Consider the following 26,118-nt stretch of genomic DNA (forward strand, 5'->3'; position numbering starts at 1 on the left):
ACTTAGTCTGCATGTGTACATAACTCAAGCACAATCATTTTTCACTTCTCTGTGACAGCTTCTCTCCTTTTGTTGACCTGTTTGGAGAGACAGTTTGTCCACTGTGTGTTTACCACTGACTTGGAGTCAGATCCATGCATGACATGTTAAATACTGTATGATTTTCCTCCTTAGGACAAAATGTTTTTTAGTTCCAAGAAACACAAAAGTAACAGGAAGGGAGCACAGTGTGGCAAAACAAAAAAGCCGCCCTATCAAATTGAAATAACTATAATTATTCAGTTCAGAGGGGATTTTTCAATATGTGGTTACTGAATGTGGTCGCCAATTTTCAACATAACAGTGTGTTATTATACAGAATTAGAAGATTACATCCATGCACACTGATTTTTTTTTTTTTGTGAGGTTGATCTATTTAGTATACTTCCAATCTCATAGATGTTGTTGCTGCTTTGTGGCTAATTTGTCCATGTTTAGTTATTGATTCCGTGGACCTGCACATACATGCACACAATTATGAGCTTATGCTGTCTCGTGCTTAAATTGAAATGAAAGCTACGTCAGACTAACCTGCAAAAGTAGAAAATATCAAAAAGTAAATACAGTACCAGAAGAAACAAATTTATTATGTGTGGTAATGACTTCTTCATTAATTGTATAATGTCCAGTATAGATGCATATGTCTTTGTGTTGTTGTTGCCGTTGTATACAAAGGGCAGGACGTGAGGCACGTAAACAGGGCCCCGATTTCTGTGCTTCATCACTGTGGTCATGTGTTGTGGATGTACTGAGGAGAAGTATGTGAACATATCAGTTCTCTCATTTGATCCTTCCTAATGCTCACTCAACCTAGAAATCATCCTTTACCTGGAAGCTTCTGATCTCTGCTCTGAGGAGCCATGAGCATTCACCAGAATTCATCAATACTAACCTCAATGCTATCAGCCTACCTGGAACAAGACATTCATTGTCCAAGGCGGAAAACGTATAATTGCTGGAATGGTACTATACAACCAAGCCCATTGAGATGGGAGTTATGCAATTTGAAGAAGGAACACAAGAGGATTCAGCAGATTCCAGGTACAACATTTGAGATCTCCAGATCCAGGAGAGCTCAGTCCAGAGAACAGCTCGGATACTCCAGAGCCCTCAGTCTCTCAGGCCAAATGGTGGGAAAGGGACATTTATTTTGTATATATAGTATATATTACCACTTTCCTTTGAAGCATCTGGACTAATTCATCGTGATTAGACACATTAAACAATAAATAATTATTAACAAACAGAATATCAAAACATGGTGAAGTCCATCCTGGGAGAGGGATCCCTCACATGTAACATCTAGTTTTCTACATCTTTTTGTTTTTACCCATAGTGAATAGGTTGTTTAGGTAGTTTTTCCTCACTGTTGTTGAGGGTTAAGGAGAGAAGATGTGATTTGTGAATATGGGCTACACAAATAACATTTGATTGATGATCCATACATAATAAATTAATTTAGACAAGAGTGACAGATGTTCGTCAAACCGTTTATAAAAGCCTACTGGTAAGTGTTTGGATAGTGTGTACATTTTACGGGAATACAGGCATCAGACAATCTGAAGTCAATACATAACACTGCACCTCTCTGACAGCTGACCGGGCTGTGCTGTCGTCATCAGAAAGGGACGTCACTTCAGATGACAGCGTCAGGCCGCAGAATGTGGGACCAGCAGATAGAATATGGTGCAGACGTCACGGCGAAATCTGATCCGAGACTGCAGGCCTGGGCGCGGCGCTGTCACGTGACCTGTGGCTCTGCACGCTCATGTGGGCGGGGCGCTGCTACGGAAGCCTTTGATTGTAGCCAGCTAACGAGTTAGCATCCAGAAAATGGCCAGCTGGGGGAGGGTCTCTGCGGTGCTGAGGAACGTGTTGAGGGGCCCCCGTACTCTGGGGAGCTCCGCTGTCCGCCGGGCAGTGACTCCTGTTGTTGTGAGCTCTGTTGTAGCGGGAGGACTCCTTTGTTATTATCAGCACCATGCTAACAACAGAGCTAATATCCGGACTCTGCCCTTCACTGTTCACGCTGATGAAGAGAAGGTGAGAGCGGACACACACATACACACACACTTAGACACTGGGCCTGGTACGTTTCATGTGTGAGTTATTTAAACGCATAGCAGCTAAATGTGCGTCAGCGCTACAGACAGGGCGTGAACACTTAGTATCAACATGACGCCCTCTAGCGGCCACTCACTGACACAGCACACAGACTGTGAATCCTGACTAAAGCTCATTCTGCTCCTGCCTGTGATGATCATGGTGTTTGTCTGTGCTGCTTTAGGAAGCTGCTGCTCCTCCTCTCTCCGCCAGGAAGGTCCGCTTCAACAAGTTTGCCTCAGTGGTCTGCGAGCAGGAGCCCTACATGACCCCCAGAGACTTCCTGTTCTCGGTCATGCTGGAGAATGTGGACCGTAAGCTGCTCTTTGTCCTGCCCATGACACTGTGGAGCCCGAATGGCGTCTCACATAGGACTGGGCAATAAAACCATATCTATAATTATCACAATATAACTTTCATGAAATGCAACGTAGTCCAGCATACATTGATTCAATGCATATGCATTCTGCAACCACACTGATACGATGAAGTAGTCTATTATTATTGAAGAAATTAATTTGGGATTTCAAGAATGAATTAATATTATTACATTACATGTTTGTAGAGTTAAGGCATAATTTAACAAGAAAAAGTCACTATGACAATAAAGTTGTAATATTAATATAATAAAAACGTAATTGAGAACTAAGTCATAATTCAACAGGACAAAAAGTGATTATCAGGACAGTAAAGGGATCATTTAAAGAGAAATAGTCATAATGAGAATAAAGCTTTAGTTATAATGAGAAAAGAGTCATAAATGAACAAGAAAATCCATCTTAATATGATCAATCGTGCTTTAGTTGATATTAAACAAGAAGGTCCCACAGTGAGGAGGTGTAACACTTGACCGATCTACCTCAGATTGGTAAAATGTTTGAAACCACAACCTTCACTCAGGAACGAAAATCTGTGTGTAAACTTATTGTGATAATTATCTGTATAAATTGATATGAACATACACACTCAGCACTGGCCAATCGGCTTGCTGCTCCCTCACTGCGAGGAACAGTTGAATGTTCATAAAGAGTGAAAATATGAAAAATGTTGCACTTTAAAGCATCATCGTTCCTTTAATCATTATTAGACTGACAAACTGAATAACATCATAGATGAGTATACATATTTAATATGATGTATGAGTTTGATTGTGATGGGAATTGTAATTTACGTTCATTTGACGAATAAAACATAACTTGTAACTGTAAATGTAACTAGGCTGCCTACAAAAATACTTTACTTAAAAAACTAACTATGAGAGTAAAACGTGTGTTAATGACACTTTTTTTATTCAGGCAGCCGTTTTAATCAGCAGTTCACTTGTGATAGCAGTAGTTACAGTTAGATTAATGCTATAAGTGAACTATTGAAATCATTGAAAATTACTTCAAAATGTCCACCAAATAAACCTACTAATACACATGTTTTATTCTTGTTTCATGTGGTTGTTCATTGTTCATGGTTTCAGAAGGCCTTAAATTAATGCATGAACACTAAAACCTGGCCGACACTCAGACATATAAAACCAAGATGCATGAAATGAATTTACATGTAATGCTGACCTCCTGCTGTTAATCTTTTATGTCTGTTTTCATGTAGGGAAGCTCCAGAAAATGAAACTTACAACACAGGTATGTCACATCTCCCTTTCTCTGCACATGAAGAGCACAGTTATACTCTGGGACTAAAGGTGCTATCGTCTGTTTCCTCCAGGAAGTTAATAAGATGTTGGTCACTGCGTCTAAAGCGTGTGCTGGTAACGATCTGTTCAGAACCTTGGGAGACAATGGTGAGTGATTAATCTGTCGTCAGAGGGGAGTTAATACACAGGAGCTCCGGGCCTAATACCCTGAGTCCACATCTGTTCACACAGTATGTCTGGATTCTCTGAGACTGGATTCAGGTCACACTTAACTTGTGTTTATCTGTGTATTGGAAAATACGTCTGTATGTTGGCACATTATTTCTTTTTAATATCAATTGTTATATTTCTTGGTTATCTTCTGTCCAAAGGAAAATGTATCGTCAATGTCTTTATGTATTGCAGGCCTGATATCTTACACAGAGTACCTGTTCCTGCTCACCATACTCACCAGTAAGTCACTCATACATCTCCGAACCTTACACGAGCTGCAGGGCCTTGTACTTCCCTTACTCAAGTGATTAATACTGAGTAGTAATCTCAGTAACGGATTTGCATGGGATCTATTGTTTGCATTCAGTGATGATACTGCTTTTTCCCACAATTCTGTTCAACCTTTGCACACTTGCACATTTAGAGTGGAGAGCGACAGTTTCTCAGCAGCTGCTGATATTCGTTCCTGAGATGTCCACTTACCAAATTAATTGATTTGTTTGAATTCGTCTGTATTCGGAAAACTAGACAGAGTCCTGATAACTGTCGATGCTTTGCTGTTGCAGAGCCGCGCACAGGATTTCACATAGCTTTCAAAATGCTTGATGTGGACGGCAATGAGCAAGTGGACAGAAAGGAATTTCTCAAGGTAGGACCTCTGACATATCCAGCTAATTTAGTAGAGAAAGAATCAAAGGAATAGTTAAGGGACCATTTGTGTTACAGAAAGGATTATGATTATGTTTGTTGACATGTCTGTGTGCACCTAAATTTCTAAATATAACCACCTTTAATGCTGCCGCTGATGCCACAACAGTGTAAGTAAGGAGACGTGGATATGTGTGAAGGTGAGGGACAGCTGCACTGCTCGTGTCATCTGTTCTGTGTTTAGAGCCTGAGTCTGCTCCTTAATTTACACCAGTTATTATATATTTATTATATTACTGCCAGTTTTTGTCTCGTCCAATCAGGCTTGTGCTCTTGACAAGCAGACCTCTGCGTGCTGAGCGTGCTGAGTCTAGCTAAGGCCTAGACTAATAGACTGCATGTTGGCACGTCATGAACCTTGTGTCGTATTGTTACGTGTTGTGACTTGGTGTACAGGCCCAAAGCGTTCAGTAATACGAGCCAAGTGCATGAGATCTGCTCCAGTCTCCTGTGTGTGTGATTTAGATGACGGTTGCATCTCTGGTTTGATCGGTGAAATTATACTGTTTTGTTCTTTTTTGCTTGGTAGTTCAGAGAAGAAGGATGTATGCACTCAAAAAATCTAGTTCATACATTTTCTCTGGTTAAATGGAAAAATAATCTTTTCTTTTTTATTTGCTGAAGCTCAAGAAAATTATTGGGAAAAGTAAATTGAGAGTTCCTAAGGACACTGAGGTGAGTATTCACACTTTTTCTTAAAATAATACATAACTCTCCTTTTAAAGCATAATTTATAAAGTGTAACATGTGATCATTCAGATTAAATGTTAACCATACACATTACATGGTGTTTACAGAAACCAGCAGAGGAAGGTGAAGGTGTGAAGACGACACTACAGGCCTACTTCTTTGGGAAGGAAGGAGAAAACAAGTTGCAATACAAGGACTTCCTCAAGTAAGAAAATGGCCTCTACAGTAACACAGGGAAAGAAAATGATGCCATCCCACAATTCCTTGAAAAAGCTAAATTCAAAGTTCTGCACTATTCCACACCAATGAAATCGGAATAATAATGTAGCCAGGAGTAAGTGCAATGAAATTCTAGCACGGCTGTTTTATATTCGTAAGACGTCAGTAACTCTATGTATAGAGTGTATATGTTTTCTTAATGCATGACAGCAGCAATAGTCTGACTCACTGTAGATATGTTTGCCATTAGCTGCGAGTCACATGCAGCATCCTCCTACCTGCCTGCCATCTGCATGTTATTGTTTTCAAAACCCTCTTCTCTACAGGAAACAGCAACTAGAATCAACACGCTGAAAATCACATGTTTTGACAAAGATTTGGATGGACAGGCAACCTAACGTATTGTTGATTTGCGCGGTGTTTTCTATGCAGTGAATTAGCCATTGTAATGACGGTGCTCGCCACCCGGCATACGTTTCACCCGAACACTATTTTGCAGGGCGCAATCACTGCAGACATGATTTAGGTCCTTTTTTTATTAGTCACAAAGTTGCAGTGCATCAAGCCTGTTATGGTAGTGTATTTACACAGGTGAATGAAAACTGTCAGGCTGGCCTTTGAAATACAAACAAACATTGAGGTCGACACAGAAGGAAAACTGTAAGCTGTAATCATCATTTTGTCTTGTATAAATGCAGAATTTACAGTAGAATAAAGTCACACTAACTATATCATCTTTATTTATACAGTAGGTGAATCAGTGTTTAAAAAACAGGACTTTTTCCAAAGAATTGAGACTTCATTGTAAAGAATGGTTTTAGTGTTAGAAATAGTAATAAAGTGATTAGCCAATATTGTCACATTTCCAGTAAACCATGTGTCCTTCAGGTTCATGGAGGACCTGCAGGCGGAAGTCCAGGAGATGGAGTTCCTGCAGTTCTCCAGAGGTATGGACACCATGCGAAGAGAGGACTTTGCAGAGTGGCTGCTTCACTACACCAACGTAGAACACAATAACATCTATTGGGAAAACATGAGGAAGAGGATCCCAGCAGGACAGGTAATGAGTCTCCTTCTCCTCTGCCACTCTCACACGTAACAGAAATGCTGTGAAAATGACATTCAATGTCACTTGACAGGGAACTGACCCATTTTGTGTTGCAGAGCATCACATTTGATGAGTTCAGAGCCTTCTGCCTGTTCACCAACAATCTGGAGGACTTTTCCTTTTCAATGAAAATGGTCTCTGGAACCAACCGTCCTGTTGGAATGGGTAAGAGCTTGTCTTGTCAGGACAGTATCCTCCTCACACTGTTGACAGTTGATGACATGTTTTCTGCCTGTGATTGTAGCCCAGTTTAAGCGAGCTGTGAGGATCGCCACGGGACATGATCTGTCTGTGAATGTTCTGGACACCGTGTTTAAACTCTTTGATATGGACGGAGACAACTGTCTGAGCCATAAGGAATTCATTGGTGTGATGAAGGACCGAGTACTGCGAGGGCTGAAGGTGAGGTCATCCATCTGAAACGTCTTACCTCTGCCAAGGAGTTTATGTTATCAGCCCTGTTGGTTTGTTTCTTTCTTTCTTTGTGAGCAAGAATAATTACAAATATTGGGTGGATCACCAATACACTGAGTGGAAGGATGTGGTGTGGGTCAGGCAAGATCACATTCAGTTCTGCTTCTGATCTGAATCCAGGAATTTGTTATAATTTTCTTTAACACTGTGGGATAGGGTTTTTCTAGATTAATTTTTGTAAGTTGCAAATATGTCTACATAAATGTTTACATTCAGTTGTTTCATATTATGAAGATAGCAAATCTGACTGCTACTGACATTTTGAGACACTTTTAAGATGCACCTGTTGTGTCTTTTATGCCCCAGTGTGTCGCCTCTGAACGTCACAGTATTGTTGGCCTAGTTTAATTCGGTCCTGTTCTCAGGTGCAGCCTGACGGCTTCTCTGGCTACTGGAAGTGTGTGAAGAAGGAGACACTGAAGGCAGCCAAAGAGGCCCTGGGAGACACCGGCTGCCCCTTCTGAACCACCATGATGTTCCAGAAGGAGTCTGATAGACGATCACTCATTCTGGTGTCTAATAATCACATAAGCGGCGTGAACACGAATCTAAATGTAACCACATATAAAGAAGCTAAGGATTTATACCACTGTCTTTTGTATGGATGATGTGTTTACATAGGAGCAGATCTATTAATTGATTTGCTGAATTTGGGTGTGGTGTTTACAGTGTCCCAGTAATTATCTTAATTAAGTCATGCATGTTATATTCAGAGTGGCTGATGACTTTCATATTGACCCGTGCACTTAACACATTTAAGCAGCGTGTTTACAGAACTGGTGATCTGCGTTTCAAAGCGAAGGCTTAATCTGTTCATGTCGTCACAAAACATTTTCATTGGCTTTTATAATAGAGGGGTTTTCATGTTTTTGTTCAAGATATTTATATAATAAAGATTTATTTTAAAATGGTGAATTAACATTTGTGGTTATTAGAAACCAAACCGGCAGCAGAAAAAAGCAGCTATGACATATCTATTTTTGTAATTTATTGTAGAATTGACCTGTTAAGATCACATGAGTATGTGGGTTAACCATTGAAGATTGTGGTGCTAATTATTTCATCATACATACAAGTCAAAAAGTAAATAGACAAAACAAGCTTACGTCTGTGATAGATGAACAAATTAGTGACTGATGCCAAGGTTATCAGTGAATACAGCATACACAGCTACAATACAATAAAATTACATTGCGCATGAAGCCATCTTTGGTCTTCTTATCACTATAAACAAATACATATAAATTTGTATTGTATCAAAAATAGAAATTACATAGCCATATTGAAAGTAAATTCACATTTTTGACATACAATATAGGGAGAATACCTAAGAGACATAGTATGGGACTACATTTTTTAATCCTTGGCTTTAAGGACCCAATGGTTTTTGCCACATTTTTGACATTCACTTGTTTTGAATTGTAGAATTCTGTGAAACCATCCATTACTATCGCTGTCACCCATCTGTGTAGGACAATATGAAACATATATGACAAACAAACGAAAGAAGAGATTGTCATTCTTTAAAAAAAAAAAAAAAAAATCAAGCATGTGCTTTGAATCCTGGGCTTTGAAACAAGGCCTGATGAGGAGTCTGCTGCGCTGGACACTCGAGAGAGGGAGAAACGTGGTCGGGACTCAACGTTCTGTCGTCCCTTACAGGTGTGCCGAGCCCTGACAGGACGGACATGTCCCGCCACTCACGAGTGAGTCTTGAGTTGACTGTGTGTTTGTGTGTGTATGTGTGTGTGTCGCTGTCCTGCAGGGGTTCAGAGTTATTGTGTTCTCAGAGGCACAAATGATGAACTGCAGCCAGAGGACTTCTGCTTGAGATAATAGGGAAGTGCTTTCAAAGTGTTTGATCCACTGGGGAGAAAGAAGAGAGGTCGGTGTGAGACTTTGGGAACATTTTGAACAAAGGGTACAAACAAATGACAACTCTTTTATTTGTTCAATCAACCAAGCAGTGATGTTATTCGGGGGTTAGCAAGCGTTTCTTGCTCGTAGTAAATCACCAGAACAAGCTGTCATATTGTTCTTGTAAATATGACATGGTTTCAAGTCCATTATATCTCAAAACAAGCCCCTGTCGACATCTTCAAAAATATTTTTGTCTTGTCCAAGCAACAGTTCAAAGGATAAAGAGTCTGAGGAAATCAGCAAATACCCGATACTCTACAGCACATTGAGTACAGTGGTTAGTTAATAACAGGGCTTTAACACCAGATTAACACATGGACTGAACTTCAAGTTAATGACAATTAAGCCTCGAGGCTTCTATTTTTATTATTTTCATTATGATTGAAACAGGTTTTTGTGTCCCATTTTACAACTCGGCATCCAACAAAACCACTGAGGTGTCATGATAAAGGACTACACACTATAACGACTCAGAGTATGTTGATCATGTGGCTTCTATTCCAATTAGGCCTTCAGGATTATTTTCATTATTCATTCACCTCTCATTTAGAAAGAAAGAATCGGACCTATAAAAGTTTAGAAAATTGTGAAATGCTTTTTATTCAAAGGGGGAAACCTCTAGGGAAAAAAATGGTTTGTCAGGTCAAAAGGTCAGATTCACTATGAGAGAAGAAAAAGGAAGAAATGCTGCAAATCTTCCTCCTGGTATTACGCTTCAAAAGGAAAATGCTTAAAAGAAACATCTGTTGATTAATCATCTGTGGCACTAATCTCATTGTTGAAAACCAAAGTTGTGGTGGGGGAAATATTTCCAGTGTGAGCCAGCTGATGAACTAAAATCAGTAGGTCATTTTTCATTACATCCAAGGTTTAAAGCATTTGTTTAAATGTTTAGCTACACTTATTCACCTCTGTAACTTTGCACTGCAGCCACGGCTTCCTTCATTCAACATGCACATTCTACCTACAGGAGCCTGTGCAGTTTGTATAATATTAAATACCATGATGATTAGTGCTAGTTGATTAGATGATTGTTTAATAATCTCACTACACTAACTCAATGATCACAAATATAGCTATTGTGACAGAGCCATCATCAACTAGCCACTAGTCTAAGGTTGTATTCACCTTTGTGTTTATTCAATTTGATAAATTAAATAAATTTGAACATTAACGTTGACTTTCAACTGCAATTTCAAGTAAATAAGAGTTAATTCTGAAAGAGAGGAAAAAAACATCACAACATATCAGCTCTTCACTGATTCTACTGTTGTGTGCCATCCTAACTTTTAATTTTTTTAATTTTCTGCAAACTCAAATGTTAAATCTAATTGAAGAATGGTGACGAATCCTTACCAAGCCTCTCAGGATAGATGTAACCCTTGAATTCACTTGTAAAGATAAGATGTTGGACAATTAAATGCAAGTTTTCTCACCATCTTACCATTCACCACAACAGGATGGAGACGTCAAGGGTCGTTCTCCTTCTTTACCGTCACATCTCCGTCTCCGGCCAGGATGGTCGCGATCTCTCCCTGCATGAAGGCCCAAGGCACGGTGGATCCAGCCAGGGGACAGCGCTCCCCACTGGGGCAGTACACCTCACCTCCTTGACCTTGGCTGCGGATGAATCCCCGGGTACAGGGGAAGCAGAACTTGTGGTGCGGGACAGAGGGACACTGGACAAAATGAGTGTCCTCCAAGCGCTCTCTGCAGAGGGTGCAGCAGAGCAAGGTGCCCTGAGCGCCGCTTGATGACTCACCGGCGGTGGGGTTGCTGCTGGGCCCCACCGAATTTAAGCCCTGCCCCATGGATGCCTGGGAGACTGAGGTGGAGGCAGTGGAGGGACTGCTGCTGGTGGGACGCCCAGCTGAGGAGGAGTGGGCTGTTGACATGCTGGGGCTTTCTCTGGCCATCTGACTGGAGCTCAGACTGTCTGCAACTCCCATGAGTGCCGAGATGGGTGATGGCTGGCTGTGTAAACGGGGTGGGCCTTCTTGAGGGGCAGCCATGCCAGGAAGCGGTTCCATGCCTGAGTAAGCACCTCTGGGCCAGGGCTCTCTTGCGCTATGTTCAGGCCTCCCTTCGCTCTCTCCATTCTCTGAGCCTGGAGAAGCCTTGCGGCGGCGAGCTGTGCTCTTTGCCTGTACAGGGCGACCAGCAGGTGCCATCGGCAACACTACATCTGGCTGTGGCAGAACCTCTGGGATTGGGGGCTCTTTAAACATCCGCACGCCATCATTCAGCAGCTCGGCCAACCCGCGCCAGTCTCCTGTGCCCTGCCGCTTCTCATACTCCACGTAGCGCAGCCCAGAGTTCACCGCTTTACCTGCATCTTTGGCCGAGTCGCGGAACATCTGCCTGACCAGGTCTGGGACTCCTGAGAAGATCATTCCTGACCCGGAGGGATACTCCACAAACACCTTCAGGTCAAACTCCGGGGTGGCGCTGGCATCGAAGGCCAGAACACGGCCCATCAGGTTGTGGTCTTTCCTGAAGCGCACATTGAAGGGGACACAGCTGCTGAGAGCTACGAGCACGTCCCTGACTGCTTTGGGGCGGTTTGGCCAGCCTTCAACCCTGCTGCGAGAAATCTCATTCAGTTCACTCATCACTTCATTGTTCCTCCACAATGCAGGATCTATACCCACCAGAGCAGAGGTGCTAGCCCCCACGCTCAGTGCCACAGCCTGTCGTCTTCCAGCATCACCCATGATAGGTGCTGAAACTGCAAGAGGAGCGCTCCCACCCCTGGAGCTCGATAGAGGGCCTAACAGCCCATGAGGGGTCGCGACTAACCCCTGAGCTAGCAATGCGTGGGATATGGTGCCATGGAGACCAGGGACTGGCCCGGCTATGGCCCGACGAGTGTTCGGACTCTGCCGGCTGCCCTCGGACAAGGCCACATCTTCAGCTCTGTGCAGCCCGTTCGGGAGGCGAGAGGACACCCCATACTCACCCCTCCCCCTGTCCAGGCGCTCTCCATGCTGCCGCCCTGCCTCCACGGGCCCCGACGAGCTGGGTTTGCTCTGCTGAGGACCCGGGGACCTACCGTCTAAAACCCCGTGCGTGCTCTTCAGCTGCCTGGCGGTTTCGATGAGGAGCTCTATTCGGTCCGCGCCGTCGTAGTTGACGCATCCCCGGCACACGGCCTCGCTGAACTCCCACAGCATGGCCCAGGGCATCTTGGGCAGATCGCAGAGGTAGCACCATTGCCGTCTGGAGGAGGACTGCGAGGCGGAGGACATGTTGTTTACAGGCCCTCGACCAAACTTTCTTCGGAGGCCTTCACGTAACGCGCTGCGCTTTTCGGCTGTTCTTCAGTTCTCAGACGCGAGCCGCCACATGCCGCGGATTTCACTACGGAAAGTCAAAGGAAATCTGAGCTAGAGAAACGCGACCGCTGGTGACGACATTTAAAAGTTAGCAACGTTTCCTCTCTCGGTTTGTTCGCGTCGGTCTGTGTGGAAGGAAGTAAAATGTTATAAGACACCGGAAACACCTACGCGACTATGACGCGAGGCGGAGTGGGAGTTGTAGTTTTTAACTCCTTTTGCCGTTTTCTTTATAATTTGCTGAACGTAAGTGTTTACACGTGTCTCTCCGATCCGAGGGACATAGAATAACGTTGCAGCAGACTCTGTGGAGGGTTGTGACGTGGACCAGGGAAGATCAGATTTACATTGTGCCGTGGAACCGGTTCGATGGGCGGATCCAAGATTATTTTGAATCCCTTTCGTCTACGTTCCCAGTAAAGCCAGCCAGCCTAGTATTGTGAATATTACTCATTTCACAAAAACCCGGAAGTAATCATACACTTATTAAAACTAGACAGAACTATCACTAGGCACTTCAAATTCTCATGATCAAATGTAGCACAATTAAAAATACCATTCTATTTGTAAAATCGGAGAAAGTGCAGAAAAAAGGTTTCTGTTGCGAGATACCTGGTTATTGTTGTTTTAAACAAGCCCTCAGCTTAGGAGATGTCATTACACGTTCATTGAAAAAATTTCATGTGCAGAAAATGTGTCTAGCTCTAGAAACCATGCGAACATCTTAGGTTCAGAGGAGGATGAATATATGCATATTAAATTCAGGGTCTTGTAGATTGACTATGACGTAATGATTGAGGTTTGTTTCTGTAACACTACCGACATCAAAGTGAAAGCGTGATCAGTAGAGCTGTTGAACATACATTTGTCATATTTATAAAGAAAAGAGTATACATCAAAGTGAAAGCGTGATCAGTAGAGCTGTTGAACATACATTTGTCATATTTATAAAGAAAAGAGAGTATACAACTTTCTGATAATGGCGGCATTATCTCATGGTTTATGTGTAAAGACTGTATTTAGAATAAATTCATGTTAAAGGCCACCTGACGTGTGCATGCAGCCAACAAATAATTAAAACACTAATGGCATTTCATGTGATCTGCTAGGAAAACTAAGTGCTTATTTCTAGTGATGCATTTAGGGTGTTCTGCCAATTACTCAAAGAATAAATATATGGTAAGTTAATTTATCAACCCAGCACTTCTAAAAGCAATGCAGCATAGGGCTAATTCACAACCAGGCAAATTGAACAACAGAGGCCTCTGGCTGATGCAGGCTAAGGTCTTCTCCTGATATATATATATATATATATATATATATATATATATATATATATACGCAAGACCGGCCAGGCAGAGGGCTACTCGTATATATATATATAAAATAAGCTTTAGATAATTAAGTTAACACAACCAAGTAATACTCATAGCACTGTTTACTGAAAGACAATGACTACATATTGGTGACTATGAACTTTATTTATAAGCCAATAACAGGCCCATAATTAAACATTATCTTAGGTTAGTGTGCAATGATTCATATCCTATATCATGTTAACATACAAAATAAACAAGGGACTCAAAAACATGATAAAACTAATAAAATTATACAAAACCAGGTCAAGCACATCAATCCTAGGTTTGGTCATCACTGGTTGAATGTTTAATATGTGACAACTGTTTTGCAGTAAACTATGCAAAGACACAAAACATTACAAATAGCTTGAAGGGAGAGTATTCAGTTGGCATGGTGTGTAGTTGAGAAACACAGCTTCAGTGTGTAAGGGTAAGGCCCACCTGTAACAGAGACAAAACATTAAACATTTAAAAAAACATTATAAAGACTGTTAAATGAACAGTATGTAGTCAAATCTACATGACAGTGTTGGTATGTTAATGTAATGAGATGAGTGCTTACTAGGGTTTTTCATCTGGTAATGGTTCATCAGAGAAAGGCCTTCCATAGCGTCATTGATGGATTCCCACTCCAGCAGGCCGGATGAACTTCGCTCACCTAATGTGCCAAACAAGATGACTGATTAAATTACAACAATGAATAATACTCAACTGTTTGCTAATGCACGCAACTAAACCGATCTGAAAAAGCCTCTGCATAAACTAAAATACATATACAATTAAAAAACTTTTTTTTTTCTGACCCTGAATGACGTTCATCTGGTATAACAGTTTGTCTTGAGCAGACACAGACATGCCTACACATGTTTTTATCAATTTCAGAATTGACTACTGTAATGCTGTTCTTTCTGGTCTTACCAAGTCAAATATTGCGCAACTGCAATTATTACTAAACTCAGTTGCACGCATGCTGACAAAGACCAGAAAGAGAGCACACATTACACCAATTTTAAGTCTCTGCATTGGCTACCTGTGAGCTTCAGAATTGATTTGAGAATTCCTTTACTTGTTTATAAAGCTCTTAATGGTCTTAGTCCTAGCTATCTATCAGATTTGCTTTTATCCTAGGAATCATCTCGCCCCTCAGGTCCTCTTGCAGTGGCCTTTTAATTATTCCCAAGGTAAGAACAAAAACTCACGGTGAGGCATCCTTTCAGTATTATGGTCCTCATCTGTGGAACTGCCTGCCTGAGGACCTGAGGGCCGCAGATAGTGTTGATATTTTTTAAAGGCAATCTGAAGACTTTCCTTTTCACTCAAGTTTTTAAGTAAACTTTTCTTATCTACCTATTGCTTACATATGTATGTATGTATGTATGTATGTATGTATCATCTTACTTTTAAATTCTTATCCTGGCCCTGGTGTTTCTTCAATTCTGATAGTTTCCTCCGTACAGTTCCTGCTATGTTATTTTTTTGTTTCTTAATTTTATTGAAGTGTTTTGGGTGTGGGTGGGTAGATGGTGGGGTGGCACAGCGACAAGGGGTGTGGGGGGAATTGTGTCAAGCACTTTGAGCAAAATTTTTTCATGTATGAAACGTGCTATACAAATAAAGTCTGATTGATTGAACAGTGAAGAATATTAATTCTAATGATATAACCCTCCCAAATTACAGTTGTATACAAGAGAATTTGATTAGTATGCCAGATTCAGATGATGGCATGCGGGTTTGATGTGATTTTTTAATCATGCGGATCAGTTGAAGCTAAATACAAGTGACAGTGTGTTGCATTTACCATAGGAACTGTTAGGCCAACATAGAGACTGTGAGTGTAAAGCTAGCTTAGCAATTATCCCCATCCCTGCTCTTTATATATAGAAATGCTGTATGGATTTTAAATGGACATAATTTATGTATAGTTTTTACAGTCCTACCTCAAAGCTCTTTACACAACAAATCACAATCCATCACACATACTTTTTCTCTCACACATCATTAACACAATGACAGCACAGACATCTTGGGCGGAATCATAATTAGCAATAATGACAAAAACAAATTACTCACCTTTTCCAGAGAAAAGCTTCACACTTATGGGTTCCTTAATACCCAGTTCATCACACACCTAGAAAGACAAACCAGTGAAAATGTGAGACGGTGGTTTGTAGAAAATCTTTCATTCACAGGGATGACCCTGGAGGATTTCCGTACCTGGTTGAAGATCTCTTCAGATATGTCAGGTTGTGCGTTAAAGAAGTGCAGGACATTGCTGGGGTGCTGGATTCGGTTTTTGGCTGCCTGCTCTGGGGAGGTGAAGCGGTTGTTGCGGGAGCCATGGAAATCTTTGAAGCTGCTGGTATTGTCTTCTAGCTGGTAACACTGACCTGGCACGATAGCCTGCTGCTTGGACACACTGCCAAGGAAAAAAAGCCAGAAGTCTTATGTCTGTGTGTGTAGCGCTACACACCGAATCTTCTTTATTTTTTTAATAGTAAATGCTATTATCCTGTAATATTTTGGGCAGCTCCTACCAAACGCTGAGTTTCTGTCCGAAAAGGAAGTTATTGTTGAGGTGAGTGATTGCTCTGTCCACAGAGTAGCAGTCTCCCATCTCCACCATTGCTGCTCCGGGCTTACTCTTCATGAACTTAACCTAAATAGGAGAAGCATCAGGCATCACTACACATGAACAACTTCCTCATAAAATTGTTGATGGAGAACTGTTGGTAGCATAACCTTTCATCTTTTACAGTCATACAATGAACTGTGTTTTTTGTTACTATTCCAACTACAGTGATAAATATTTGGTATCTTAGGAGTCGATCTTCAGGGGTTACTTACCCTCTCTATGTTGCCATAGAGACAGAAGATGTTGAAGACCTTGTCAGCATTGATCTTGGAGGGCTCAAGGCCATACACCATAAGGACCGGGGAGTCAGCATGAGGACCATACTCAGGGGGCGGTGGTCCATATCCAGGGCCATAGCGCTGGCTACCCCGACCACGTCCACCCATCCCTTGCCCCATGCGGTGGGAAGGAGGGGGGCCGTAGCTGTCGTCATTGTAGCCATGATAACCTCCTTGAGGACCACCTTAATTGAAGAAAATGTCCAGATACAGTATTAGGGTGTTATCCACCATTTCTAATGCAAGACCCCTGTATTTATTGAATACTTACCATAATCAGGTGGGTGGTCTCCTAGAAGGGCAGGCTGCCTCTGCCGTTTGTTTGGATTGCCATTGGGATCTAAAATATGGAGAACAAAAGTTGCCTATCAAACCATTAAATTACATGAGCTACATTGTGATAAGGTGCAAAACTGTGATTATCATGCAACAAAAGGAAATAACATCCAATGAGTTAAAAGAAAAACCTGCAAGCTCTATTTTGCTAAATTAATGTGACATAATGGAGATTTTTAACGATGAGTTTGAAAGATAGCTTTCGAGACCTTCCTACATCTGCCATCCTAATACAAACACACACCTTGTGAATTGTTCCAATTGCCTTCACCATCAGCATCTGTGCAGGTACACACATACACATGTCAAATCCAAAATTAACATTGAAATGTTATAAATTTGGCAAAACGTATCAACACATTTCTTAATATTTGAGAAAATATATTGAACAAACATTCATATAGAGGATCAGAGATTAAATAGGCATCAATGTTAAGAGCAACACCTGCAGTCTAAGCATGTTTTATTGGAAACTATGACAACAAATCAGGATAAGACACAGGTTTCACATCAGAAGTGACAAGACATCAAGCATTTAAACTAGAACACAGTGTTAAAGGGGAAACAAATTAAAACAGAATTGTAAACTGGCTTAAATAAATCAGGAACATTTAAATATTCAATTAAGTAAATTTTATATGTTTAAAAAGAAAACTCCCACAAGCTCCATATGGTAAAACCAAGATTGAATTCTGTGCATCAGCATCCATGGTCTTTTAGAGGCCCTTTCTGAAGTTTAGCCGATCAACAATCTACTCTTAGCTGACTATAGTCAGCAGTAAATGTTAAAATAGGGAAATAGTTTTTAGTCTGACCTGTGGGTATTCACACTGCCTCACGAGTCTTCACAATTAGTTTATTCAGGTCTATTCATCTGCACTGATTTTTTTGAAGCACATCCACATTGTCAACACTACTGCAGATATTTTTTTAACAGAAATTTTCCCCTACTTAAAAAAAGAAGCTATGTCTATGTGACAATCGTGTAACAAAATGTCTCCATACAGACAAGAACACAAAAATGACTACAAATGCTCAAGCAAGTAAATACCAGAGAAGAACATTGTGAGCATGCTCAGTTAGCTTATACTCATGTCAAATGGTATATAGCTGCCATTGTTGTCGTCAGTTCTGGAAAATGCTCATTACAAAGCAATAATGGGAAAGCGCTATGTAAACTGTGACAGCATCGTTTCCCAGACTATTTTACTTTTTCTTCACACAGACACATAGAAACCAGAATTTTTAAAGTCTGTAATTTGAAATGCATTTGTAAAAAAAATTTGGTGATTCAAAAAGCCATATGCATGCAGCCCAAATCCAGACAGAAATGTTTGTTTTGTGCAAAATATCCGCATTAGTGTAGGGTGCTAGTCGCCTGGAAAAAAAACTTGGCTGCGCCCTTTAAAGTGTTCACAATTTATTTGATGCAACATCCCCGCATAATCTATCACCAGAGGATGCTGACCAACCATAACTAAGATAAAAACATTATTGATATAGGTTGGGCAGATATGCCCAAATATATTGTTGCACTCAGCAGGTTTATAAACCAGAAATATAGTGGCCTATCAGCAAACATGTTTCTCATTAAAACCCGTATTTAATTCATAAGTGTTAGGTGAATCAGTGCTTTATCATGGTATGTTATCCGTTGTGTTGAGATTGAAGTCCCACACACACACATAAAAACAAGCCCACACACCCATCCACAGCAAACAAAACCTCATGTGGTAACAGATCATGTCACTATTATGTGCCACCACAATAACAATGTGTGTTACTAAAGCCTATATCTAAATCAGTTAAATAAAAGCTTATATTGAAAATCCATCTGAAGTGCTGCTATGGCCCGAACACGGTACAATCAATGTACATCTTTCCAAACGCACTTAAGTTGATCTATAAATCAAACTTACAATTACTCAACCACTCACAAGCTCATTCCCTGAAATACTAGGATTTCAGGTGCTCAGTTAACGGACACAATGTGTTGTAATCACCGTGCCATACATTTAACATATTTTTTGAATATTGCAACTATAATTTCGAATGGGTAGTTGCAAAAAACTGGTAAATAATTGACGTTCATCTATTATTTGCTGGTGTTACTCAGGTCACAAGAGAACATGATTGGAACAGGTTGGTTTTTTCCCCACATCAGTCAGATTATTCATTCATTTCGTTCAAGTACTTACAGCACCACACATGGAGCATGGGACACAGTGGGCAGGTAGGGGGCAGTCTTCAGCAAGGATGCTACCCGCATACCTCTGATTCCAGCCTCAACTCATTCTCCCTCCTCAGTCCTTTCCTTCTTCTGTCCTTCCTTGCATCCCAACCACCAGGAAGAAAATGACACCCATGGTCCAAGCTTGGTTTTGACTTGCTGCCAGTTTGTTTTGAAAGTTGCTAATCGAGGCTCATTTCCAGCTTACCGTGCTCTGATCACAAAGCGGGACATTTGCACCATTTCAGAGTGGGCTGTCAGTCCAAAGACACACTGAGCCAAACCTGCATCACACGGGAGGCGTTAAAGGTATCACTATGGGCCAGTTCAAAAAAATATTTAAAAAAGGGTAAATGAAATAACGCAGAACAACACAAGAACAGCACAGAGAGGAGGGAAATGGGGAGGAAGGCACAAGGAAAAACAGAACACCAGTCCATAAATGTAGGAAGCGTTGCGAAAGGATTGTTTGCCTCTGTGCTTATATGCTTGATAGGTGTTTGATGCTTGTGTCTTCATCGGCCCCCCTGTGGATATTTCTTCTTGTGTAAAAATGGGCGTTCACATGATGCTTGCTTATTTGAAAAGGCATCTAGTGACGATGTGCTGTCGTGGTGGTTCAGCTCTGTGTGTTGTCGCGGATATTCAGCTCGCTGTTTTGTCATGTTGTGTTCGGCACAGGATGGCAGAGACGAGCGGTATTAGCATCTGAGAAAGAGAATGGCGTCTTTTTTGTATATTGCCCCAAGTATGTGATGTCATCTGTTCCCTGGTCAGGCTGAGTGTGTCTGAAAACTCCTCTGTTGCTCCCTGTGGTTGTGTTATGGCAGGCACATCCCGAGGGCAAAGAGGCGTGGCAGAAACGACCACACGCATGACTCCAGCCCTCATTTTGTGTCAAAAGTGGCGACTCCTCAGGGCTCTGCAGATGTGCTGTACTGGATGAGAGGTGGTGGTAGATGCTTATCAAACTATCGTCAGTCTGTGGTGGATATACAAGGTGTCTGTTTGCGTGGTCTTGGAATATTTCTGTCCCTCAATTTGAAATGATGTCTACTGTCCAACACCAAAAATAAAGCGGTTTCCCATGTCAGGTGGTGAAGATAGGGGTGATGATGGGCTTGGAATAAGGAAGTATCGAGTCGAAGTTGTGTTCCGGTGTTTGTTGCCCCACTGTGTCCGATGTGAGCCAGAGAGCTGATTTACTTTAGCTGTGGGTGCTGCTGTAATACTGTCGCTGTAGAAGTTGAGGTAAGCCTGTATGAGTTTGCACAGTGAGGACACAAGGAGTACCTCTGGTTCATAAGGCAGCACAAACTAGAATACCAAGAAATGTCTGGAGGACGAGATGTCAAAAACCTGTATGAAACCTGCAATGTACATGTACCGCCTGTGTACAAGAGAAACAATTACATCTTTTAGAGTATCCGGCGAAAAAAGAAAAGAAAAATTAAATACATTTAACACCAGCAAATTTCTACCGCTGTCCACAAGAAAATGATTACTACTTGAATGAGGTTTGAGTAGGAACAAGGCTCTGAGCACATAATACTTCAGTGAATATGTGATACATTACAGTTGGTCTACTTGCATTTAGCAGTATCCTGTATTTTAACCAGTATTTAGGTCATACGAGTGTGGCCATAATGTGCCAAGTGGCTGATGAAGTTTTCAGGAAGATCAAAACATTGATTTATGAATGGTTTGTTTTCGCTTTGTAATCAAGAAATCACCCAATAACTAAAATTATATTTATACACGCCATGACTTTATCTTCTTATAATTTCATTAATGATTCTAAAAACAATACACATTTTAAATATAGATTTGAAAGCTGAAACATGTAGATGCCATAAAGTGTGTTTGTAATATATATTTTACACCAAAGGTCCCATGAAATGCAGAATATTCTTTTGCTCAATAATAAGTAGTTTTGACACCTGATTACAGCTTTATGCACCACCTGCCCTCAATCCCAGGTCAACCTGCATGTTAAAATACGTGTAGAGCACATCAATGCCTGGGAAACAATTCACATCTCAAGGGTCATTTCATGGGACCTTTAACCAGAGGCATGTCTAGCTGTCTCTAAAGTCAACTCAGCTGGCTAGTGCAATGTCTAACTTCAGCTATAAAATCTCCACTATGTTTGAAAGAATGCTAAAAAGGTGTGATAGTCTTTAGTGTTTACTGGATGAGAGTAGGCAGGGACATGAAGCTGTGCAGCTGTGGCATGCTCTATAGGGAATGTGAAACTTTGTGAAGAATGGTGTGCCTGCATATGCTACTGTGACGGTTGCTATGAGCGGTACACATGCATGACACTGTAACGGAAGTTGGCTGCCCTTGAGGTTGCTCCTCATGCCCTTACTTTGTGCCTGCAGTGTGACGAGAAAATGCATTAAGACTGTGAAGGCATCACAGGAATACTGCCTATGAACACATAGTCAATAGGCATGTGGAACATCTGTGATCTGAGGCAGTGCCCCCGGAGGCCGACAACCCTAACCATCCCATACAGTGGCATGAGAGGAAAAGAAGAAGAAAAATGGGAGAAGGAAAGCTTGGGGGCTGGATGTTACCTTGGCCACTCAGGGTGGGGTTAGTGTAGTCCCACGTGTCTTGGTCGTTTTTGAAGACATTAAGGCGTGCTGGCTGTGAATTGCAAAAACATTTTCCCTCTCATTAAGACATAATGTTTAATCTCTTGGTAAAAAGATGGATTAGATATTGTCATAGACTCACCTTGGCATATTCAATCTTCAGAGTACAACAGCCAGAATAGATGTCTGCCCCATTCAGAGAGGCTTTAGCCCTCTGGGCACTTTGGACCGAATCAAATGTGGCAAAAGCAAGTTAAGGAGATCTGATTTTTCGAGGAAGTCTGAATTCAAATACATCATCAATCAAGTATCCTTAAATGTCAACTTGTTATAGAATCATAGTGGATACAAATATAGAGAAACATGGCCAGCAAAAAAATACAGTAGTTCTTAAAAAGGATATTCAACCATGGCTTGAACACCATTCTTCCTGAAGATGACAATCCTCTGTACAGGACCGCAGTTGTTACAAATGGTGTAGAGCACATCCTGCAGGAGCACACGTACACATTTAAACTTTAGATTTGGTCAGTACTCTTTATACAGACATCACATATGACATTTCCATTTTAAAAAACACAACCAAAGACTAAATCATCCTGCGCTGGTGATTTCTATCTGAAACCAAGTAACTATATTTTGCAATAAAAAATAATTTATTAACATAAAAGGTGGAAATGAAATCCAGTGTACCTGTGTTTAGAATATTGTCTGGGAAATCCCCCTTTATAGTACTGGTTGATGGCTATATTGGAACTAGTACTAATAGCAGTTAATTAAATTTACCTAGTCCCTTTCTTATTCATAAAGTCAGTTTCAATCACTGCTCAAATCAAAACACCTTAAACAAAGCTTAAAGTACAGAAGCCCGATTAATGATTCAGTCTGAATTCGTAATCAAACAGTATTGTATACACATTGGTACAATATTGTGGTACAAAATTATTGTTTTCATAATCACATTACCGTGGTAATAGGATAGATGGGGTTGATGATGGTGAGCAGCAGCACATTGTTGACGCTCCGTGTGTCATCTGCGTCTCCTGGCCGGGAGATCTTTTGACTGGTGGAGTAGTTGATGAAGGCAGGGTGGCCTGCTATGTAAACCTGATTCTCTGCGGCATAGTTAACAGCATTGCAGGAGCCATTCATGTCTTCATACTCCACCAGGGCCTGGCGCTTCTTGGGCATCATAACCACATAACTGTAAATAAATATTTCAAGACGAAAATTACAATTGACCCGAGTCAATTAACCATGCATCATCTATAATAAAGCGTCATTAATATAAATGATTAAAATCCTAAACAACTCGATGGAACTGATATTGCCTTGAGCTAAACTACATTTTATTAGAACAACTCATAGTTTAGGCTTTGAGTTTCACTGGCTTTAGACCTCTTATAAATATATATCTATATATATTCACAAATCAAAGTTGGTCTCGTAGGGCTTAATAAGGTGCAACTTCATCTGCCATTAACCCTTAGCAAGAGTGTGGAAAAACTACCAAAAAAGACAATGTAAAAACCCAGGATGGTAAGAAGTGCAATATATGTCAAGAACCTGTGTCCCAAATGATCTGATCACTAGTGGAATGATTTATCTCAAAAACTGTTCACACCTAGTATTGTAAGGAATCCTGTGTGACTACTGTGTTCAGGACCAAATGATGTTGCTTTAACCCACTCTGAGTGAAGTGATTTGACCATTGTACATTTATTTTGTAATTTTGAGAGCGGGAGAGAGAGAGAGAAATAGACAGACAGAGAGAGAGAGAGAGAGAGAGAGAGAGAGAGAGAGTGTATCAGACTACAATCTATGGTCCCAGACAACTACATGTGCAGCATTCCAGGCATTCCACAGCACAGACGAGTTACAAAGTGTCTAGTGTCTGAGTGCAAATAATAATAATAATAATAATAGTCTTTCATGGCTGACTGTGTTTTCTCACACAACCACCACAGTGAAAAGCTTGATTAGCACAGAGTTGGGCTTTCTGTGAGAGTCTGTTCGTGGCTACTACGACACTGTAAAGTGTAATAATTACACCACTGAGGAATGCAGAGTGAATGTGAGACACACAGGGTCTTCAGTGGCCTGACTGTACCTGATGGCACCAAACTCCTGCAGGGCCTCCACCAGGTCGGCCTCCATGATCGCGTCCACCAGCCCCCTGATGTGCACCACCGGGGAGGGCAGCGGTTTGTGAGGGTCCTCGTAGCTCTCCTGAAAATGAAACAAGGTGATGCTTGTGGGGTCTTATAATACGTCCACCGCCCACAGAAAGTCTCAGAGCAGCGGCTGGTGATGTGAAGACTGTGACCCAAATCATTTGGTTTCATAAAATGTATCAGGTTAGAAGATCAACGTTAGTAACCAACGCCATGAACGGGGGGGGGGGGGGGGGGGGGGGGGGACCCGACACAATCGTCATACTAATGTCATGAAGACCGTTAACATGTTCTCTATCCATACGCAAAAGCATAAACTTATAATTCAGTCACTTTTTAATTAGACAGCTAGATAAACCGCGTAACCACTCTAATGTGTTTCTACTTTGGTCTGTCCCTCTTTATGGCCTGGCCAGTATCCAGGAGAACTGGTTTAACTTATCTAGCTAGTTAGCTTCTTCAGTTTAGCTAGCGGCGAGACCAGCATCCCCTTTTCAAGCTTAATTCTTCTCTTTGAAAAGCAAAACCTGGCACATTTTAACACGGCATCTCACGAGCACGAAAGAAAAACCGGAGGGCCTCACCGTCGCCATCCCTCCGTCCTCAGTTTTCTGTCTTTTCGTCGCTCTGCCACCTTCTCCGTAGTATCGGCCCGCAGCAGCAGCCATGTTGTCCTGTCTGCCGTAGCGCTGCTGCCTTCACGGGCAGGGGGAAAAACGAATTTCTATTTGACACCTTTCTCGAGACACCCAGTTTCCCCGAACTCCAAATTGTCCAAAGATACAAATAATTATAAATCTTTCACACACGAATACTCATTGGTGATCCACCATTGAAATCGCATCACGGCTTTTTATGGACAGTTAACATTGGCACTTATTTTTATTTTCTTTGTGATGTTGCATTTTCTTTATTTACTATCATTGATTTAAGACTTGGCATTATACAATTTCATGTCTCTGGTTTTATAAATGAGATCATATAATTTTATTTTATTTAGAACAACCATTGATTTATTTTCAGAGGGTGGCCTTCACCCTGACCATTCATATTACATGTACCACATCTTCCAGGGTTGACAACATTTTGGACAACAAGCAAAATAAGAGATCTTAACAAAAAAGAAATGGAGCGAAACTTAACCAGCCTCACTGTCACTTGACTCAGTAATGGACTGTGCATGTGATGGACAGCTTTCAAAAGTGTAGATAATCATCTTGGTCGCCTGCTGGTGTTTAACTGCAGTACTGGTCATAAGTACCACTGCTTTCATGTTAGTTGATAAGACATGGACCCAATGAAACAGTCAAAGTAGATTCTAAATACATTTTTCTCAAAGATGGGTTCTGTCAATGTATCTAGTTCTTGTAACACTGATGTATGTCAGCGTGTTTCTGATATATTTGGTTTAAATTATTTATTTGTCATGATTGAGAATTTAGAATTATATGTCTAGCACATGCATTACCTCAATTCATATATCCTATTATTTGCATTATAACAACCTGGCAGAGATTAAACGGATGTTACATTCTCTCCCTCTCTCTCTCTCCTTGAGGTTTCTTCCCATTAAAGTTTTTTTCTCTCTCCATGGCTGCCAGTCATTGTGGGGACTTTTAGGTTGATCTTTAATATTGTAGGGACTCGACCTTAAAGTGCCTTGAGATGCTGGGATTTGACACCATACAAATAAATTTGAATTGAATAACCGGCTTGACCCTTTATGTAAAATATGCAAGATGGCAGCATCAGAGTCCAGGATATTTAAGCAGTATTTGTGTACAACGGGAGGAAGTGAAGATGTGTTATCAATCTTGTTCTTTGTACTCAATGCTTTTCCATGACAGTTTTTGGACAGGCTGGTAGGTTGATCACCAGAATCCTGAAATGTCTTTTTCCTTAACTTACTTTGTAAATGAGAGATTTATCAGAAACTCAATTCAAAAATGTTCCCAAAAAAATCAATCTTGTCCCTGTTGATGAACCACAGCATTTATTACTTGGATTGTATCTCATATGCCTATTTGGGGTTCTTGGCCTTCACATCATAAAATCT

The 26,118-nt window shown here is 41.2% G+C and overlaps 3 protein-coding genes across 6 annotated transcripts; 1 reads left to right on the plus strand and 2 right to left on the minus strand.

The window, feature by feature from the left end:
- The first annotated feature begins 1,791 nt into the window (after window positions 1-1,791).
- Window positions 1,792-8,111, plus strand: micu2 (mitochondrial calcium uptake 2). 2 transcript variants are annotated; one of them, XM_062405653.1, is made up of 12 exons: window positions 1,792-2,082; window positions 2,327-2,456; window positions 3,742-3,773; window positions 3,856-3,931; window positions 4,190-4,237; window positions 4,564-4,646; window positions 5,330-5,380; window positions 5,503-5,600; window positions 6,503-6,674; window positions 6,779-6,887; window positions 6,967-7,124; window positions 7,568-8,111. In XM_062405653.1, the coding sequence occupies exons 1-12, from the start codon at window positions 1,873-1,875 to the stop codon at window positions 7,658-7,660; spliced, it is 1,260 nt and encodes a 419-aa protein (XP_062261637.1). In that variant the 5' UTR covers window positions 1,792-1,872; the 3' UTR covers window positions 7,661-8,111. The 2 variants fall into 2 exon arrangements, with proteins under 2 accessions (XP_062261637.1, XP_062261636.1); XM_062405652.1 differs by having other exon boundaries at window positions 1,795-2,082; window positions 7,562-8,111.
- A 58-nt stretch (window positions 8,112-8,169) lies between these two features.
- On the minus strand, window positions 8,170-12,613 carry LOC133969275 (interferon regulatory factor 2-binding protein 1-like). 2 transcript variants are annotated; one of them, XM_062405651.1, is made up of 2 exons: window positions 10,553-12,613; window positions 8,170-9,062 (listed from the first exon to the last, which is right to left on the minus strand). In XM_062405651.1, exon 1 carries the CDS (start codon window positions 12,362-12,364, stop codon window positions 10,586-10,588), a length of 1,779 nt encoding a protein of 592 aa, XP_062261635.1. In that variant the 5' UTR covers window positions 12,365-12,613; the 3' UTR covers window positions 8,170-9,062; window positions 10,553-10,585. The 2 variants fall into 2 exon arrangements, with proteins under 2 accessions (XP_062261635.1, XP_062261634.1); XM_062405650.1 differs by having other exon boundaries at window positions 10,561-12,611.
- A 1,300-nt stretch (window positions 12,614-13,913) lies between these two features.
- hnrnpl (heterogeneous nuclear ribonucleoprotein L) lies at window positions 13,914-24,757 on the minus strand. Of its 2 annotated transcripts, XM_062406016.1 has the most exons (15): window positions 24,647-24,757; window positions 23,999-24,117; window positions 22,855-23,092; window positions 22,290-22,377; window positions 22,031-22,125; window positions 21,868-21,940; window positions 17,300-17,335; window positions 16,991-17,059; window positions 16,654-16,904; window positions 16,344-16,465; window positions 16,024-16,225; window positions 15,880-15,937; window positions 15,009-15,065; window positions 14,372-14,467; window positions 13,914-14,250 (listed from the first exon to the last, which is right to left on the minus strand). In XM_062406016.1, exons 1-15 carry the CDS (start codon window positions 24,728-24,730, stop codon window positions 14,192-14,194), a joined length of 1,647 nt encoding a protein of 548 aa, XP_062262000.1. In that variant the 5' UTR covers window positions 24,731-24,757; the 3' UTR covers window positions 13,914-14,191. The 2 variants fall into 2 exon arrangements, with proteins under 2 accessions (XP_062262000.1, XP_062262001.1); XM_062406017.1 differs by lacking the exon at window positions 15,009-15,065.
- Window positions 24,758-26,118: the final 1,361 nt, after the last annotated feature.

The sequence above is a fragment of the Platichthys flesus genome, chromosome 15 (genome assembly GCF_949316205.1).
Source record: "Platichthys flesus chromosome 15, fPlaFle2.1, whole genome shotgun sequence".
Lineage (NCBI taxonomy): Eukaryota > Metazoa > Chordata > Actinopteri > Pleuronectiformes > Pleuronectidae > Platichthys > Platichthys flesus.

Coding starts and splice junctions, on each gene's coding strand:
- micu2 (XM_062405652.1), top strand. CDS start 1,873: ATGGCCAGCTGGGGGAGGGTCTCTGCGGTGCTGAGGAACGTGTTGAGG. Junction 2,083..2,326: donor TTCACGCTGATGAAGAGAAG/GTGAGAGCGGAC, acceptor GTGCTGCTTTAG/GAAGCTGCTGCTCCTCCTCT. Junction 2,457..3,741: donor CATGCTGGAGAATGTGGACC/GTAAGCTGCTCT, acceptor GTTTTCATGTAG/GGAAGCTCCAGAAAATGAAA.
- LOC133969275 (XM_062405651.1), bottom strand. CDS start 12,364: ATGTCCTCCGCCTCGCAGTCCTCCTCCAGACGGCAATGGTGCTACCTC.
- hnrnpl (XM_062406016.1), bottom strand. CDS start 24,730: ATGGCTGCTGCTGCGGGCCGATACTACGGAGAAGGTGGCAGAGCGACG. Junction 24,118..24,646: donor AGGACGGAGGGATGGCGACG/GTGAGGCCCTCC, acceptor TTTCATTTTCAG/GAGAGCTACGAGGACCCTCA. Junction 15,066..15,879: donor GAAGCTTTTCTCTGGAAAAG/GTGAGTAATTTG, acceptor TGCGGCCCTCAG/GTCCTCAGGCAGGCAGTTCC.